The sequence below is a fragment of the Thermobia domestica genome, chromosome 12 (genome assembly GCF_964235325.1).
Source record: "Thermobia domestica chromosome 12, izTheDome1.hap1.1, whole genome shotgun sequence".
Lineage (NCBI taxonomy): Eukaryota > Metazoa > Arthropoda > Insecta > Zygentoma > Lepismatidae > Thermobia > Thermobia domestica.
Genome location: NC_137465.1, coordinates 109,080,983 through 109,100,359, shown reverse-complemented (window position 1 = coordinate 109,100,359; position 19,377 = coordinate 109,080,983). Strand labels below are relative to the sequence as shown.

The following is a 19,377-nucleotide window of genomic DNA, read 5'->3' as shown; positions in this document are numbered from 1 at the left end:
TTCCAAATCTATATAATAATATTGCTTGTGCACTCTTTGTTGATATTATTGATGTTATTGTTGTTGTTATTTATTTTTATTGTTTTTATCCTTTTATTTATTTTTCCTGCTTCTTAACATTTCCCTGAGTAAAATGGCACAATTATGCTGTATCTGGGAATCTGTTCAATAAATAAATAAATAAATAAATAAATAAATATAGACTTTTGTAGACATGCACATCAGAGTCTCTTCGAACTCTGTACACTTTTCTTCTTGGCTACACATCCATAAATTCAGCTATTTCGACCCATTCGAACACACTGTGAGACAAGTGAACTAGGTACTGAGGGGTTTACAAAATTTGGAGATTAATCTCAGCTAGTTGAGATCATACTCAACTTTATGCATATGAAAAGTGAGAAATCACAGTTTGATTCATCAGCTCCGAGTAGAGCGTTCACCTCCGGTGCTTGGGGTCCCGGGTTCGATCCCAGCCCCCGCCAAGTGAACTTTGTGGTGGACAAACACCGTGTGCGTGGGTTTTCTCGGGGTTCTCCCGTTTCCTCCCACATTCTTCATTCCACCATTTCATTCATTTCTCATAATCACCGTCTCCTTTAGCCTAGCCGGCATAACCGTGGGACGTAAAACTCAAAGATTTCATTTTTATGCATATCACCCAATATAACTTCTGTGTAGTTTTTTGATCGAAATTTGTACGAAAACAATCCCAGAACGATAGAACAATTAAAAAAGAAACATTGAAACAGAAGTGGAAGCAATTATTAGGGACATCCTTCGGAAAGTTTCACGAAAGTTTCAAGAATGTGTGACCGTCTTCTTCCTTTCTTCAAGCCAGTACGGGTTGCCAGCGGCAGGTGTTTAATTATTTTTATCGTTTTTTTCTTTTTTTTTTTTGCAAAAAGGAAATCAATTTATTATTTTATTGATAAATCAAATTGTCCAACATGCGCGAGGATGAGTTACATCTGTGGTAGTATTCTTGCTGGAAAATTGTCGCCAGAATGCACTATTTTATGTAGAAAATGTTTTTTTTTCTGAATACGTAAAAAATAGCCTCTGCAACTGTCAACGCTGCAAAAACAACCTGCAATTTTTTGTACCACACAATAAATATTGATGCGCACTAAACATTTACACAAAGAATTAACGCGATTAATTCTTTTTTTCTGTTCCTCGCCGCAATTGATTATAAGCAATTTGCATTTTTTTTAAAAATACACTTCTGGTTATTTAAACAATTACTAAAACTACGTTACGATTTGTCTCATTGGTTTTATTCTCAAACTATCTCAATAGACAACGCTAACTTTTGTCACAAAAACCATGTCTCTAACGTTATTTCTTCCAAAAATATACTGCAATGTTGCCATATAGTAAATTTTCAGTTCTCCATAGCGGGTGAAGGAGGCCGTGGAGGTTATTCATCATATAGCATTTTCGCTTTATTTTGACATATATATAAAATGCCATTGAAATATATGGTTCCCCCTTTGCAGAAGTTTTATTTTTAAGAGAAACAATGGAATTTATGAAATAATAATACTTATTTTTTAATTATTGTATTAACATGGTGACTACTTGTTACCAATGCATTGGCTTATCCTTGTAACGAAATCAAACTCTTGGCAAAACAATACAATTTTTACAAAACAAAGAAGAAATACATTTTTCTTCCTTCCTTTACAGTTAATGATGATTTCATTTGCCAAAACGTCGAAAGATTGTAAACAAACTATACGTAGGTGGAAACGTAACGATTGATACCAAATTGTATTTCTTAAAATAGAAGAAATTTTTACTGATGATTTCTGCAGAATGAATTCCCACTCCCTCACAACACATTCTGGAGTCCCTTAAGAAGATGGTCTTTCTCCTGTATTATTGATCTCCACCGCAGATGATATTATATATATATATCGATGTGAGATATACTTACTTTCACGTCTTCTTCCTTTCTAGATAATGAAATTCGACAGTGAATTCCTTCGAGAAGCTTTTATGAAGACCTTGGAGGAATTCGCGGAAGCTGTTAACATAACGAGAGAAAGAACAAATATTACTCTAAAAGCTGTGTTAAACCAGGCGATAACGAAAGGGGATCGACAAAAGAGACTGGAAATGTTTTTCAGAGTTGTTTTTGCTCAGGTTGGTATATTACGTTTTACAAATAACGTTATATGTAAATAATATCTACATATATCGCTTGCCTTCCAGTGCAAAATTTTGTATTAAAACTATGTTGTTTTAAGTAAGGTACACTCAAGACTCCCTTAAGTTATTCTAATTCTCGGTACATCATAATACGATGAGGTCTATGGTCTATCGCCACCAGCTTTGTAATGTTGATAGTAAAAAATGTACTTCCAGATTAATTATGTAGGATGAATTCTAACTAAGGGGATAAACTTGGAGGGGTGATAGTACATTCAAAAAGAAGCAAACAAAAAAAAAAAAAAAATCGTAGGAAACGTGAGGGAAATTCCGTTCCATTGAGGAGTGACAGCGTGTCGAAAGCGTGGGAACACGAACTTCAGAGGCCAATAGTTCAAAAGCAATACGCCGTGAAGAGTGCAGTTAAAAAGTAACTTAGGAGGCCATACTTACACTATTGATAAACGCATGTTTTAAAACGCTGCAGTGCGTGCGTAAGGGATTCCCCAAAGGAACAGAGGTATTTCCGGACATGCTGTGAAGGAGAGAAGTGTCACACGTTGGTTAAACGAAAGGGGGTGCATAGAGAACATAGTATTCATTAGCCGTACAGCCATATCTGTAGAAGTTGTAAGATGACGGACGGTTGGAGACTAGACTACGCAGGGTTGCATAGCACACACGAAATGACACAAACAAAATCTTCAACAAAAATACCGTGAATAGATACCATTACCACATTCACGTTGTTTAACAGTAGGAACATCCAGAGAAAACCGCAGTAGAGTGAAAAAGAAACAAAGCATTTCATACTAACAATCAGCGAAATAGTTATCAGTAATCTGTAATTAGAGCATTCGTCCAGTTCATGAATAGTATGTAAACTTATGTTCTGACAGTACCGTATTGCATGTCCGTACTTGTGAAAACTTCACAAGAGATGTTTGAATTGTCCTCCTTGGGAGTTAATGCAGCCGACAATTCGTCGCACCATTGATTTGCCGTACTCGCTCCAATCGTCCATCTTGCATACGAAGAGCGTCAAATGTTGTACGGATACGTTGTCCAGGTGCCGTGCAATCAGCAACTGACTTGGCATACACGGCATTTCTCAAATGTTCCCACAAGTAAAAGTCGAGGGGGTTGAGGTCGGGTGACCGCACGGGACATTGAACAGGATTTCCCTGTCCAATCCATTTGCCGGGGGAAATTATGTTCAGATATTGGTGAACGGTGCGACGAAAGTGAGGTGGAGCTCCATCACTCATCAACCACATGTCCCGTCGTGCTTGCAGTGACACAGCTTCAAGTTCACATGTATGGCCAGGATGGGACGGACAAAAATGTGCGGACAGAAGCGGCCAAGGCTGTATTATGAGGTACCATCCTGGCATTCGCCTGGTGCGACTGAGAACCAAGCGTGAAACCAGCTGTCACGATAGGTAGTCACCAAAGTTTAAATCTAGGACCTTCTTAATGCTAAGTCAGCGTTGTACCAGAGAGCCACGAATACTCAGAGCCATGCATTCATGAGTTCTCGTTCAGTTCGCAGCTAGATCCCTTTGTATGACAACAACTAGATCCCTTTTTTGGTATGGGTTTCGTTGAAGATTATGTATGTGTCATTTCCTGAATGCTATGCATTGTAGGTTTCCTATTTTAAACAATGTACTGTTGTGCTTTCATGTATTTGGCTAAGCTGTTGTGAGCACATTGACTGAATTTTTCTTTAGTCATTATTCTTATTTTATTTTTATGATTATTATTATTGTCGTCCCACCTCCTTGCTTTTCACCTTACGGCCATTCCAACGTATTACTTTACGTTATTTCCGTCGCAGGTATTCCCTGAATGCGTCCACTGTGCCACAATATGAATGTGTTAATGGTACCTATCCAAGGCCTAAGCCGCCTCCTGACATCATCCTTTCCCCGAAAGTTGTACTAGCTGAGGGACGTTATCCCTCCAGACGTTCGGGCAGCAATACTTATATTGGGTATTTCCGTTTCGACCATTCTGAAAATTTCCAATTGTTTTCCTCAGTTTGACCAGAACTATGCCGGAATGACGACCAGTACGACATCTAATTAGGTTCTTCACTCGGTGTACTTATGCAACCCCGCATAGTCTAGTCTCCAAACATCCGTCATCTTGCAACTTCTTCAGATATGACTGTATCGCTAACGAATACCATGTTCTCTATGCATCACCTAGAATAATGGATTAATATGTGATATTTTGTTTTTCAGGCTTTAAAAATCCCACATTCAGAAGAGGAAATAATAAAATTGGATGCTAAAACTGCGAAAGAAGTTATTTACACTGAACTTACTCTCAATGAATTTGCTGAAGCTATGAGTATGAGACCAGAATCGGAATTCGTTGTCAAGGTATGAGTATTTCTAATTTTTAAAAGTTAAGACATTTTCCCCTTCTTTTGCTTTTGTTTTGTAAAAAAATATATGTAATTATACCGTGTGCGCTATAACAAGAATTTAATTAACTAACTAACTAACTAACTAACTCTATGGCTTATGGAACCCGGAGGTTCAATGCCGCATTCACAAAAGCTCTCCACTGACTCTTATCCTTATCTAATTGGATCCAGTTTCTACTTTATATTCCTATCTCTGCGAGATCCATCTTAATATTGTCTTCCCATCTGCACCTAGGTCTTCCTAATGGTCGTTTTCCGATGGGACTTTGAAAGCGTTTCTACTTTCTTCCATTCTAGCTACATGATCTACCCACCTAAGCCTCCTAGACTTGACGACCCTAACAATGTTGGGTAAACCGTATAAATTATGTAGTTCCTCGTTATGAAGTTTCCGCCATTCCCCATTCCCGTTCCTCTTGGGTCCGAATATTCTTCTCAGGATCTTGTTCTCAAATACTTTCAGTCTATGTTCTTCCCTCAGAGTAAGCGAAAATATTTCGCAACCATACAGAACAACAGGCATGATTATCGTTTTATATATTTTAAGCTTCAAATTCTTCGACAGAATTCGCGACGACAAGAGATTTTGAACCGAATAGTAACACGAATTCCCTGCTTTTAGTCGACATTTCATTTCTTCGTGAATATGATTTTCGTCTGTTAATAGTGATCCTAAATATTTGAAAGTATCCACTTTATCAAAAGTATTATTTAATATTTTAATGCATCCACAATTTGCCGTATTACGGTTCCGACACAAGAATTTAATCTAATCTACAGTTCCACTTCTGCGGGTTCTCTGAATCCTAAATCGCACATTATAGGAGCTCTGATAGATTTTCTAACAAGCTTGTTAATTCATATATCGATATTTGAAAGTAACGTCGATTCCTCTTGGAAGTCTTGTGGTTAGTTAAATTTAAAAATTAGTGATCATCGATATATTTTCCAGAAGTTGAGACAGTTTGGAATTAACGTATTTGCAAACAACAGTAATTCGCCTTGGCTTCCTCATGGTCTTGTGACTCTGAAAAAATATGAGAAGTGATCGTCGATGTGTTCTTCGGAAGTTAGGGAAGTTATTGATTGATGTCTTTGGAAGTAGCGTTAATTCTTATTGGGTCAAACCATATGAAGTGAATCAATTAGAATTGATTGACCATTATTAACTTTAAAAATTCTTAGATATATTACTACCATATATTAGCAGCATAACTGGTTTTAAAAAATTGTAATTCTTGCTCGTTTGTGAATGGCGGCCACTTTTGTAGAGAAACGCGTGCCAATTAATGACATTGGAGGCTAGTCTTGAGTTCTATATCTTAGAACTGAATTTTTCAAAAAACATTGAAACGAAAACCATTTTCTTCAGTACTTTTTACTTTTTAAATTTTATATCTTAGCATGAAAAGTTTTAATTGAACTCTAACAGCTGAAAATTACTCCCTAAGTTTAGTATTTAAATTCAGCAAATTCCACTTCTTAGAGAAGTTTATAATAATGAAGTGAAGTATCAATTGTGACCTTTTTTTAAATTTTAATTACATATGATTCTATACTCACTATAGCTAGAATAAAACTTTTGATAAGGGTGATTCCTACAATTTTTATGACTTACTAAATTTAAAATTTTGTAATTTTTGCAAAATTCAAAGTATAATACCTCCAAAGTGGAACATGACATTAAAATTCAATATTTTCTGCAGAATATACATCATAGTAAAAGTTTAGTAGAATAAGAGACAACTATAGTAAAACTTTCAACATCGATATTTGACTGTTAAAAAAATTATGGATTTTTAAAGAAAAATGCTCGGAACATGCATGTTTATGCTACTCTCAACCATTTTTCTGAACTAAGTACTTTACGGTACCAACTTAAATTATATAACACATTGTTTTAATTTATTATTTCTATTTTAATGTTGAATGACACATCTTAGAATAAACTAACGATATTCAAATAAGGAAGTTAATTTTGAAATTTAAATAAATTTGATAATCAATCACATATAAAAATAAAATAAAACATTAAAAATAATAAGAAATAAAGAGAACACTGGAAAATATGTAACTGATTATTCTAATTAAATTCAGAATAAGTTCAGCAGATAATAGACAACCTCTGTACACACTTATCATTACCTTTCAGATGGAAGTCGATATAAGAATAGAAAAAAATCAAGCGTTTGTAACCAGAAAACAGATTTTAGACTAGAAACTGACAGTGCATGTCATTCTTCCCCCTATAGCCATGGCAAGGGTCCTTGCGATGGAGTAGGAGGCACAACCAAACGGGAAGTAAGTAAAGCCAATTTGCAAAGAACATCAGAAGATCAAATTCTCAGTGTAGAAAACATTAAAGGTATTATCTACTTTCTCGTCACGCAAGAAAAACATTGTTACTTACATCTAGCCACTTAAAACCAGATTCTAAAATTGTTTGAGAGTCAACGAACAAGAAAATATAATAACTTTCATAGTGTTTCAGAAAACGTAATTAAATACAGTAAAAAGTCGAAACTCCGAACTAATTGGGACCACAAGTTGTTCGGATTTCCGAAAATGACCAAGAAAATGCCATTTACGCTTAAATATTCTGTACGGTATACTCTTTTATCGACACAGTGGTTATACAGTACATACAGTAATTACAATGCCCTAAGTAAGGCTACTTACATTTAATGTTTCTGAAGAACCTGCTCGTACACTAAATTACACTGTTCTTGTAACTCACACTTAAAACTTAACTTGTACAGGCCTAAGGGAAAATAAAAATGTGTATGACAAGCAATTACATATGAATGAGCTTTCGTAAAAACACTGACTTCACACAACGCCGACGGACAACCCTATTGTTTGTTTATCACTAGCGCTATGGGCGTCTCTGGCATGTTAAAATTAGAAGGGGGGGGGGACGGGGATGACTGGAATGCTAGTAGACTCCCAACTAAAGTTATGGAAAAAATTTGAGTAAACTGGAATCTACTTTACTAATGACATCCGCTCTTTCTACCTTTAGCAACACAATTCATCATAATTTTCTTCCATCACTGGTAAACTACTTGCCAAAAAGAAATTAAGTTTATTTATAATATGGTTCTTAGGTAATTTCTTCACCTGACATTCCTACCAGTGAATTCCTGCTCAGTGTTCTTAAACGCATTTGCAGCAGTGTACCTTTATAGTAGTCATATATTTCGATTTTTGAGGTAACAAAATGTTAGCTCTCTGAAAGAAGTCTTACGATGATGCTTGATTTGATGGCCAATTTCGAATTTTTGATTTTCATTCTTCTGTATTCTTAATAAACTCAAAAGGTATATTATCTACCTTTTTGTTCTTCATTTCGCTGTATGTTTTTGAACTTTTCCAACGAACCATCCTCGATTACTTCGTTTTCCGTTTTAATGTCTAAAATGTACAGTTTATTCTTGCTGTAATCTGGCTCCTCAATGTATTATTTCCATCTTCCTCAAACTCAATTTGCTCATTAAACACTCATTTCTATGTTTAGTTTCTATATTGTCATAATAGTTGCCCCTTGCTGACCTTCCATAGAATTTGCATGAAATTTACTCATATATATAATACTCAAATTTCTCTATCTTTTTAAGTTCTTCTTGTCATCTTTGCTTCTATTGTATACTTCCCTGTCTTTGTAGATTTCCCTTCTTAATTCGCAGATAAACTTTCTATACACCCTTTCCTTCCCTTCTTCAGTTTCCCTTCGTCATGGAAACCAATTGTTGCTGGTTAAGTAATAAAAAATGTGTGCCTGCAGCCGAGACTACTTTGACTAACCAAGAAGCCTAACTTTTTTGAAAAAAATCCTTCTTTGAAAGTGACACACGTTAGGCGGACATTCTAATCACATTAACCTAATGTTTAAGAACAGACATAACTTTAATTTGTTCTGCCTAGGATTTTACTTCTTCCACATAGATCTAAATAGTTTCAGCATTGATCAATTTATCTCGTACTCAAAATATTTGGGGGACGCGTCCCCCTGCCCCCCCGCCAGAGACGCCCGTGGCTAGAGCTAATGCAAAATGTAAAAAGCTTCTACGGACCGCGTTCGGATTTTTGACGTTTCGGATTTTTGGCATTCGGATTATCGACGTCCTACTGTATTGTGTAATATCGGAAGCAGACATTCATAAAGACCCTTGTGTTTGTCAAATTGTATCCTTGACTTTACAAGCAAACAACACAGTGGCATGTGTCTATGATGGACAGTGGTTGAACAAGTCAATTTGGGAAACAGTGCATGTGTACGATTTTATTATCTTGCAGGACCTAGAATAATATTTAAGAAGACCCTAGGGATCGTGTGTGGGTACCTATTACACATATTCTAAGAGAAAGTTACCTTTTGAACTTACAACGACAACAGGCGGATCACAAAACATTCCAGAAAAACTCTATGAAGTAAGAAGCATGCTCCTTAAAAGTCATTCAGATTAGAAAGAAGTGTGAAACATTTTTTTTTCAATTTCATAACTAAGATTAATAGGTTAATATTTATTATTATTATTATATACACTAGCTGAAATGACCATTCTTCGCACAGGGAGAATACGTTTTATGGGAAATATGTGAAATCCCCATTTTCTTTAGAATATTTACTTTACTGAAAATGTAATGATAAAAATACAGAAGATACTCTACTTTTGGCATAAATATTAAAACAATCTACTCCACAGAATATATCTTTAATCAAATTAATATGATTTTAAAAAACTAGCTTGAAGTAGGTACTAACAATCTTTCGAAAGTCATTTCAAACGGATCAGATTTTTCCCGATCCTGAAAACTATAAATTTCATAAATCTCAGTAATTTCTAACATTTTATTTTTCATCTTCCCCGAATCACCCTCTGCAGATGGGAATTAACTTGAACTTAAACGGCATTGGGAACATCATTATTCATTTCAGCGACCCCAAAAACTATGGATTCCATACTAATGTCGGTTATTATTTTTAAAACTATTTTCCCATGCCACAATTTCACCTTCCCAGGGTTCTAATGGGGATGAGCTTGAACTTAAATGACAACCGGAGTGTTATTATTTACCTAGGTAACCTCGAAAATTATGGATTCGACACTCGTTTTCGATATTTTTGCCTCTCACCATTTCACCCCCCGGGGTGTTGATCAGGGTTTAAATCGAACTTAAAAGGCATTGGGAGTATCAATATTTATCTAAGCGACCCCGAAAACTGTGGATTTTATGCTAATATCGGTCCTGGTAGTACTACCCCAACTGGTAGCTGACCTTGGCCTTCAAAGGTATCAAAACTGTCACCAATAAACTTGTGGATCTCGAAAATTAAGGATTCGACACTAATATCGGTCATTTTCAATTATTTTTACATGTCACCGTCCTCCTCTCAGGAATACTTAAGGGACTGAATTTGGATTTAAACGGCATCGAAAGTGTCACTGTTCATCTCAGCGTCCCCGAAAACTGTGGGTTCGACACTAATGGCCATTTTGGATAATTTTTATGTCTCTCCCTCTTACTTTTCCATAGGTATGCTAGGGTAATCTCACCCAGACAGTACTCTTTTCCAGACTAAGTAATATGTATATCAAGTTTAATTAAAATTGCTTCAGGCATTCCAGAGTTATGGTGAAACACATACTTACACATACACAGACCCCCCCACACAATTCACACACATCTATTCATATATGTGTGGAAATAGCAGTTAAAATATGTCTATTTTGAAAGTCAAAGTTTTTTTTTAAAATTTGGTTAACGCACAAATTCACGTTAATTGTACAATTTTTGAAAATTCATAACTTCGTTCACATTCAAATATGTCAAAGTTGAAATATTTAGTGTAGGTATCTCTAATATAGATGTATATTCTGTAAAAAATTAGATTTTTGTTTCGTGTTCTACCAGAGATATCATCAGTGGCGTATTTACGATTTTGTTTCGGGAGGGGCTTTGCTAACTTTCGGGGGGGGCTTGCCTGGAAATGTGAAAATTCTGCAAGATATTTCATTTACTTTACTATACTAAGTAAGATTTCGGGGGGGGCTTAAGCCCGGAAGCCACCCCCCTAAATACGCCACTGGATATCATACATCGAAGTTGAACAATTACAAAATTTCTAATCTTAAAAAAATAATAAACATTGTAGGAAGCTCTTATAACGTAGTTACTTTAGCTATGATGAGTATAGTACCGTACGTAATTATAATGAAAAGAACACTTTTGACACAAGACCATGCAATTATAATAAAAAGAACAATTTAATGTCACTCCTTTATTATATACTTCACCTCTAAGGGATTAAATTAAAGAAGGAAAATTATGAAAAAAATATATTAATTGCAATATTTTTGAATAATACTAGTGTAGGCCTAAGATATGAAAGTTTACACTAACATCTGGAAAGTTACTAATTGGCACGTGTTTCTCAACGAAATTGGTTGCCACTCTCATACAGGCAGGGATTACGACTTTATAAATAAGTTTTGTGCTGCCAATATATATTGGCCCCAACTTTAAAATTGTGAATCGTAATATGGGGCGAGTGATATCTCGTTCGATAGATCTTTAAAAACTAAAAAGCGTTGTGGTGAAAGATTCTTCATATGGGTCACCGTTTTCAAAATGACCGTATGACATTGTGCCTGTATCAGATAAAACTTGCAGTAAAACTAATATGAAAAAGGTTGAACATAAATGAACCGTACAAAAACTCAAATAGGAAATGCCAAGAGGCACATCGAATGATATTGTCGCGGTGACCCACAAGTCCGCTCTTCATGAGGGCCCAAGGTCCAACTTCAAAATTTTAAATGGAAACATAGGCCACTGATACCTCGTTCAGTAGATCTACAGAAACTAAAGAGCACTGTGGAGAAAGATGGCACCTGTGTCAAATAAAAGTCTTTTCGGCGAGAGTTGCTGACTTACGATTTTGTGTACATAGTATTAGTGCATTGTTATTTAATAATTCATACAACACTGTTTTAATTATTTTCATTCTTTAACAGTGAATATTTTAGATGGATATACGTTTGAGTGCTTAGTTTGGAGCTTCAATTTTCGTGCTTGAAGTTCAGGAAAGTGAATTGACGTAGTATAACTTTATTTTGTGACCTGCAGTTATCTAATACACAGATCACAGATTAGTGAGCAAACATGTGGAAAGTCAACGGCCATGGCAGTACAGAAGGTACCATCCCGATATTCATTTTGTGAAATAGAAAGACAAGGACAATCTCAGTTATAACGGGCGGAAAAGGATGCATGCCCATTTTCAACCTACCCAACATCACCTGCAAGAGAAATTTAAGAGATAGAATATGAGGTTTACTGAAATGTCCACGGTGACGCATATGAAAAATCTTTTGCCACAACGATATTTAGTGTTTGGAGATCTATCGAACGAGGTATCACTCGCCCCATGTTTCCATTTAAAATTTTGAAGTTGGGCATTGGGTCCCCATGAAGGGCCGCCCTTGGCATTTTCTATTTGAGTTTTTGTTTGGTTCATTTATGTTCAACCGTTTTCGAGATATTTCCATGGAAAGATTAAAATGGGCCATCTTGTATATACAGGGTGGTCCATAAGTCTTAGTACAGTGAATTATTTTGGAAACAAACATGATTAAAGAAAATCTGACCAGCGAAAGGCAGGCTTGGGTAAAGGAGCTACCGATTGATGCATGCGTGGTAAATGGCGGCCATCTTAATAGCCGCCATCTTGATCCAGGTTAATTTTTCAAATAGGAAGGTAGGCATATGACACATCAATTAACACTGTTTTTGCAGGGAACGCAGTCCCGCAAGCAGAAATACGTTATCAATTCCCGTTCCAAAGTTATGACGCCCCAAAGTTGACGGTTTTCTGTTTCCTTGCAGGGAGACCGACATGGCACTAACGCTGCAAGAAAGACGTGACGCCCCAAATTTGACAGGTTTTCTTTTAGTTTCAGGTAGAGCGAGATGACACTGCAGCGAGAGGCACTGCAGCAGGTAGAGCGAGATCATCCTAATGTCTGGAGAAGAAGCAGTCGTGTGATTGCCCAGGACTTCAACGCGCGCCACCCCGAAAGACTTGCAATAAGTCACAACACCGTTAACTACCTCAATAGGAAATTCAGTGTAACTGGTAATGTTACCGACAGACCACGGTCAGGTGTCCACGAACCGTGACAGATGAGGAGCTCCACAATCGTGCTTTCTGCGAGTGTTAAAAGTTCGAAGCGCAGCAAGAGACAACTATCAGCGATATCCACGTGCTTCCATGTTGAGGATTTCCCATACGAACAAGCTGCAGCTTGTCCACAACCTTTCAGAGGATGATCCAGACCGGTGCATGGAATTCGCCAATGGGGCTTTGTCTCTATATGACCGAGATCCACATTTCCCAGCCAGCATTCTTTTCACAGATGAGGCAAACTTTTATTTGGATGGGGAAGTGAATCGCCTGAATATGTGATATTGGTCGGATGAAAACCCACACGCGATCAATCCCTGCAAGGAGGTTACCCCTGCTCATATCATTGTGTGGTTTGGCACATGGAACATATCGATCATAGGACCCTTATTCATTCCTGGTACCCTAAATGGTGTCCGATACCTGGATATGTTACAGGAGTTGGTGTTTCAGTTGCTTCTCCGGCCTGATGCCACCTTGCCGCGATATTTTCAGCAAAATGGTGCCCCACCGCACTATGCGCTGCCTGTGCGGGAATACTTGGATCTGCATTTTCCTGGATGTGTGGATCGGTTGCCAAGGCCCTTTGGAGTGGCCATCCCTGTCGTCGGACCTCACTCACTTGGATTATTTTATGGGGACACCTGGTGTATCAGGAGAAGATTTTGGATGTTGCACACCTACAAAGACGTACTCAGGACGCCTGTGATAGCATCACCCGCGCTATGTTGTTACGGGTTCAGGAGGACTGGATTAAAAGACTCCGGTTGTGTGTTGCAATGGACGGGCAACATGTGGAGCACATCCTGTAGGTCGGACTTAGGGGCGTCGTAACTTTGGAATGGGACATGATAACGCACTTCTGCTTGCGGGACTGCATTCCCCTGCAAAACAGTGTTAATTGATATGTGACATACCTACCTTCCGATTTGAAAAATTAACCTCGTTCTAAGATGGCGGCTATTAAGATGGCCGCCATTTACCACGCATGCATCAATCGGTAGTTCCTTTACCCAAGTTCGCCTTTCACTAGTCAGGTTTTCTTTAATCATGCTTGGTTCCAAAATAATCTACTGTATTAAGACTTATGGACCACCTTGGGCTATCCTCCAAAACTATCGGACCTACCGTCGTCGGGTCAAGACTTCACTTAGGAACTAGTATGTACCCTATCCAAACATGCATGTTTCAGAATCTTGAAGTACTTCCACAACAATTTTTATAGAGGTAGTTGGGGAGTACTTCAAATCATATGCCCGTAGCCAAACTCCCTCTATAAAAATTGTTGCGGAAGTACCGCAAGATTCTGGAACATGCATGTTTGGATAGGGTACATACTAGTTCCTAAGTGAAGTCTTGACCCGACGACGGTACGTCCCATAGTTTTGGAACTATGGACTTTTAAAGGTCATTTTTTCATGTTTTCGGCAGCCTGTAACTCCGAAAGGAAGCATGTGTGCACCCAGATTGATCTATGCTTTTTGTCTTATCTTGGTGTCAGGAATCACCTCCCAAACGTTGTTGGTGTTGTTTTGAAACACCCTGTATATATTTTTGTCAATAATATATAAAAATAAATTAAAAATGACGTATCAAAAAATGGATCACTTCATATGGATTGAATTACCTGGCTTTCTCATGGTTCTCTGACATCATTCTTCTCAGTGATTTTAGAGATGTTACCTTTCTATTAATTAACTGATCTGTTGCACATGGAACACAGACTGTACACCAATCACAGTACCTCAGTTACATTACACAACTCACGCAATAATAACGTTCGGCATTCCTTTAGTAATCAAACAAACCTCATAGTATTCGGTTATAAGGAATTTCTACTCCTATTAATAAAACCTAGAAGTTTGTATTATGGAACGTTAATACGTCTTTAGTTATATTAAATGAAAAATCTAAATACCAATTTTTGTCTGTAACTTTAAGGGATTTCAAGATATGGTCATCTTATTTCAACAATTGCAATCCATACTGCTTTCTTGTTTTCGCCCTTTTCTTCCATTGTAGAGGAAATATAAGAAAAACGTCAAAACACGTCTTTAATTATTATTTTAAATGAAAAGTCGAAATACCAAACTTCATGTCTGTAACCTTAACAGATTTTGAGATAAGATCGTCTTATTTTAACAATATCAACCCCCACTTTTTCTACTCGCCTTTTTCTTCCCTTCTACGCGAAATATCAAAAAAAACTGAAACATTTCTGTAATCTTTTTAAGTGAAAAATCCAAGTATCAAATTTCATGTCTCTGATCTTAACAAATTTCGTGATATGGCCATCCAATTATAACATTGTAACCCTTTTCCTTTCCTTCTAGGGCAAACATGAAAAAATAACGTTAAAACACGGGGTCTAATAAGAGGTCTAATGCGAAGTCCTTATACGAATTTCATGTCTCTAACCTTAGGAGATTCCGAAATAAGAACAGTTTAAGATAATAATTGCCATCCCTATTATCTTCCCTTTATCATTGAATTTCCGAAAAACCTTCCTTGGTTGAACCTTACATTACAAATTTAATGCACTGTCCTAATTTAAAGTTTCCTTTACGTAATTTCTCACAAAAAAAAAAAAATGAAACTATAGATCTACAAGCGGTAGTTTGCTCTTGGGGTAATTTTTGGTTCAAACGATGTTTTCAGAAACGACTCAAACTATTTCGTTCATATTTCTATAGGATTTAGGGTTTAGATGTTTGGGCTTTCAGCACCTAAGGCCATTTAGCCCGTTACGTTTGAGGGATGATGTCCCTCAGCGAGCACTTCCGGGGAAAGGGAAGGAAGAAAGGATGGGGAGAGGAACGAAGCGGCCTGGGACCTATCGACAAGTGAACTTTTTTGGCGTAAGTTCTGAATTTGCTAGTTTGCCGAAATCTATAATGTCGGTGAAATCAAATTTCGGATTGAAGGCCTTTGATGACTTTTAGATATCTATGGCTTGTGAATGTGGTGCTTCCACGTTTTCGTTTTTCTTTTCTAATTCATTCTTAGGCAGATTGTAAGTATCGTAAAAACTTTTGTAAAACGAGAAAATGATAATTTATTGGGTTGAGACTTTGTTCCTGTGCATCTTGCTCCAGGTTTTGTAAACGGAGACACATGTTGGTGTTGTATTGTCATTAGAGTAAGGTTTTAAGAAATGCTTATTTCAAAAGTGATAATAAAGAGTTGCGAAAATATGGACATCAGAAAGAGGGATCAGTACTACCGGAATATAGAGAAGTGGTAATCACTACAGGTTTTAGACATGTAGAACTACGTAGTTTCTCTGATTGAAAATTAAACAACCCGCATACACAGTCCCAAATTACCTTCCAATTAGTTACATTGGCGTGAATCAATCTTTGTGTAAACAGCTTAATGTGTCATTTGTTCGTTCTGAGATTTACCTCTAGGCGCACCAGTTGAAGCAGAGTTGACTACACCTGTTGAGTGTTTGGCCAGGCAAGTTATCCATTTGATAGAGTTGAGTTGAGTTGATTTTGAGGAATCTGAACCAATTGAGCTCCCGCCGGGAATGGAACCCGGGTCTCTCACCAAAAAGGCGCGCACCCATTTGACAGAGACAGGCTTAAGATCAAGAGAAATTAGGCTCACGCAAGCAATTAAAAGTACAAATGCCTATCCTATTTGGACATTTAGATGTTATTTTGCTTAGCAACTTCTACACTTCTCACATACAATGGTGAGTCATGCATTACAGTGCTCATAAATTTTAATATTGTTGTAGTTCTGCCTGTCTTCGCGTCGAATCCAATCTTCATACAAACGAATGTAATTGGATGCAGTCTTTCAATCAGTACTAAAATGAAGTAATAAACGCTGTGTTGTTCTAAGACATTTTATCGAGGATAGTTTGATTGAGCTTGTGTGTGAGTGTTCGAGTTTTTCTGAAAATTTTCTTACGACATTCACAATGAATTCGTATCAAAGGAGCACGTTCTGCTGAAGATATATTTGAACTTATTCTTCTTTTCGGTGAATGTGGACAAAACTATCGTGCGACTAACTAGAAGATTTAATGAATTGTATCCCTATTTTATAGCACATAATTTCAATCCATTAAAATTGTGACGAATGTTTTTTTTCGTTTTCTCATATTCACAGTCGTTTCGCAGATACACGGGGTGGCACGGACTTTACGGACACGAAATGTGAACCCTCGCCATTTTAGATGGGGTCAACATAGAGATTTGAAACTCTCGGCAAAATATTTCTCTTGTCGAGGCTTTTCCAACTATATATCATTCGATCCCCTTTGCCATTTAAAATTTTCAAATTGATCCGACTAGCCCTATATGGGGGTGTTTGGGGTGGACCTTTTATAGCTCAAAATTCAAGCCCCTTAAAATAATGATGGGCGTGTTTTTGCATTTTTTTCTATTCGCAGTCGAAGATACAGCGGTGGTAAATTTTAAATGCATCATAAATGAATTTTAAATGCATATATATATATATATATATATATATATATATATATATATATATATATATATATATATATATATATATATATATATCCCTTTGGGGATCCCATGGTACAATTTGTACCATACGGGGTGTTTCATGGTACATTGCGTTATAGCTCTCCTATTTGAGCTTTTTCGTCCGGTTTTTTTTTTTGTTTGTTTTTCAAGTCCAGAGGCATTGCAGAAGACATTACGGATTTCACACCTTCCTGTGTCGAGACATAGGAGGTGATGACGTCATAAGTCTAAATTTTATATTTTCGTGTAATACTTTTTGGAGGGGTTTATGTAAAGTATTTTTGGCGGGCTTATTTTTGCACGTAGAAGATTGAAATTTTGCACAAACATGCACTCCACCTAGTAGTATTTACCAGATTTTTTTCAGATTTCTACGTTAAAACAGGTGGGGATCCAGAGGGTCAAAAAGTTGAAAAAAGGGATATTTTTACCCAAAAATCCCGTTTTTCCTCATTTTCCCGCCTTAGATACATGATGGAGACAAGTGAATGGTACCGCCTGAAAGGCAGTCCTATTTTGAAGGGGATGATGGGCGAAACATGACCCTAGGGTAATTAGGGATGTCTCAGGAAATTTTTTACCTGAGATCATGGTGTTTTACGGTAATTTGGGGCATGGTGGGAATTCCTGATAAAATTTATCTCGCCCTTGGTATTCAATATAGAAACTTGAAATTTGGCACACACATTCAGTATACCAATTACTATTTATCAGATTTTCTTTTAGATGGCTACGTTCACACAGGGTCGCTCCAGGGGGCCCAAAGTGCGAGAAAAAAAATTTTCCCTACGAAATTTTCCCTTTGACATCATTTTTCCCGCTCCTGGTATATGGTATGAGCATGCAAGTGGTATCATTTGAAAGCCAGCTCCATTCTGAAGAGAATGAGGTATGAACCATGATCCTAGGATAAATAGTGACGATGCAGTAGCTGCTTGACTGAAAGTCTAAAAAAATAGCCCAAAAACCCCGGATCTCTTAAGGGATATATATATATATATATATATATATATATATATATATATATATATATATATATATATATATATATATATATATATATATATTATATGTATTGAGTATTTATTGCACTTGAAATTAAAAAAAGAAAGTCCATGTGAATACAGGTAGTTATTCCAGCTGTATATTGCGTAGAAGTTGTAGGTAGACATGAATGTGTGTTCACTTGTTGATGAGCGTATGTTCACATGTTGATTGAATACATGTCTAATGGCAACCTTGTGCATTCTAATTCTCTGAATTCATGAGTGGCGACTAATGTAAGTGCTTGTACGACGTGAGTCTATGTTCTCTATGTAGTCTATATATTCAATGTGTAGATAGTTTGTGGAGAACCTAATTAACGGTGAGCAGCTGATCAACCTGTGCAAATTTGATTTACGAGGATGTTATTATCTATAGCGTCTGGAACTTCTCATGTTTGCTCTAACTATGCATTGAAAATTCTACATACGTTCAAATGACCTAACATGATGAAAACAGTGAATCTTCACATAGGATCCCTTGGAGTCAACCAAGTTGAACACGAAGGGGAGTCTAGATAAAGCATAAGCTAAAAGCTACTCCTTTTCTTTTTGTTAAAAAATTGTCAATATTTTATAATATTATTTTTGTTGGGTTGTAGAAAAAGTACCATCACGTTCGGTAACAAAGTTTGAAGTGTATATATGATGTGGGATTGAGTGACAAATAACCACATTATTCTTTCTGACAAACTTTGAATGTCAATGTACTTGATTTTATATAGGTATTTCACATTAGATTTCGTAAGAAAAGTTGACAAACACTATTACTTTCAAAAGAAGAAGGAGAGGGATATTATTTCAGGAATTTTCAGTTTTTATCCATATAATAAAACTTACTAAGTTAATTTAATTCTTCAGCAGTTCCTAAGCTTAACCGTACAAATATATATATATTTCAGTAAAGTTACAAATTTATTTAACTGAAAAAAAAAGATATAAAAATAAGTTTCATTAGGCTGAGCAACATGTGCTTAATATTTAATTGTATTAGCTTATAACTTTATTATAAAAGAAGAAATTAAATGTTCAAGATATTTTTTATGAAGA

At 36.5% G+C, this 19,377-nt stretch overlaps 1 protein-coding gene across 1 annotated transcript in view; it reads left to right on the top strand.

Moving 5' to 3' along the window:
* The window catches only part of LOC145666069 (dual oxidase 2-like), a 363,698-nt gene that overhangs the window by 224,916 nt on the left and 119,405 nt on the right, over positions 1-19,377 (top strand). The window contains exons 17-18 of the mRNA XM_081733166.1: positions 1,966-2,151; positions 4,407-4,547. Coding sequence (XP_081589292.1) covers positions 1,966-2,151; positions 4,407-4,547 — 327 coding nt within the window. The remainder of the gene's footprint in view (positions 1-1,965; positions 2,152-4,406; positions 4,548-19,377) is intronic.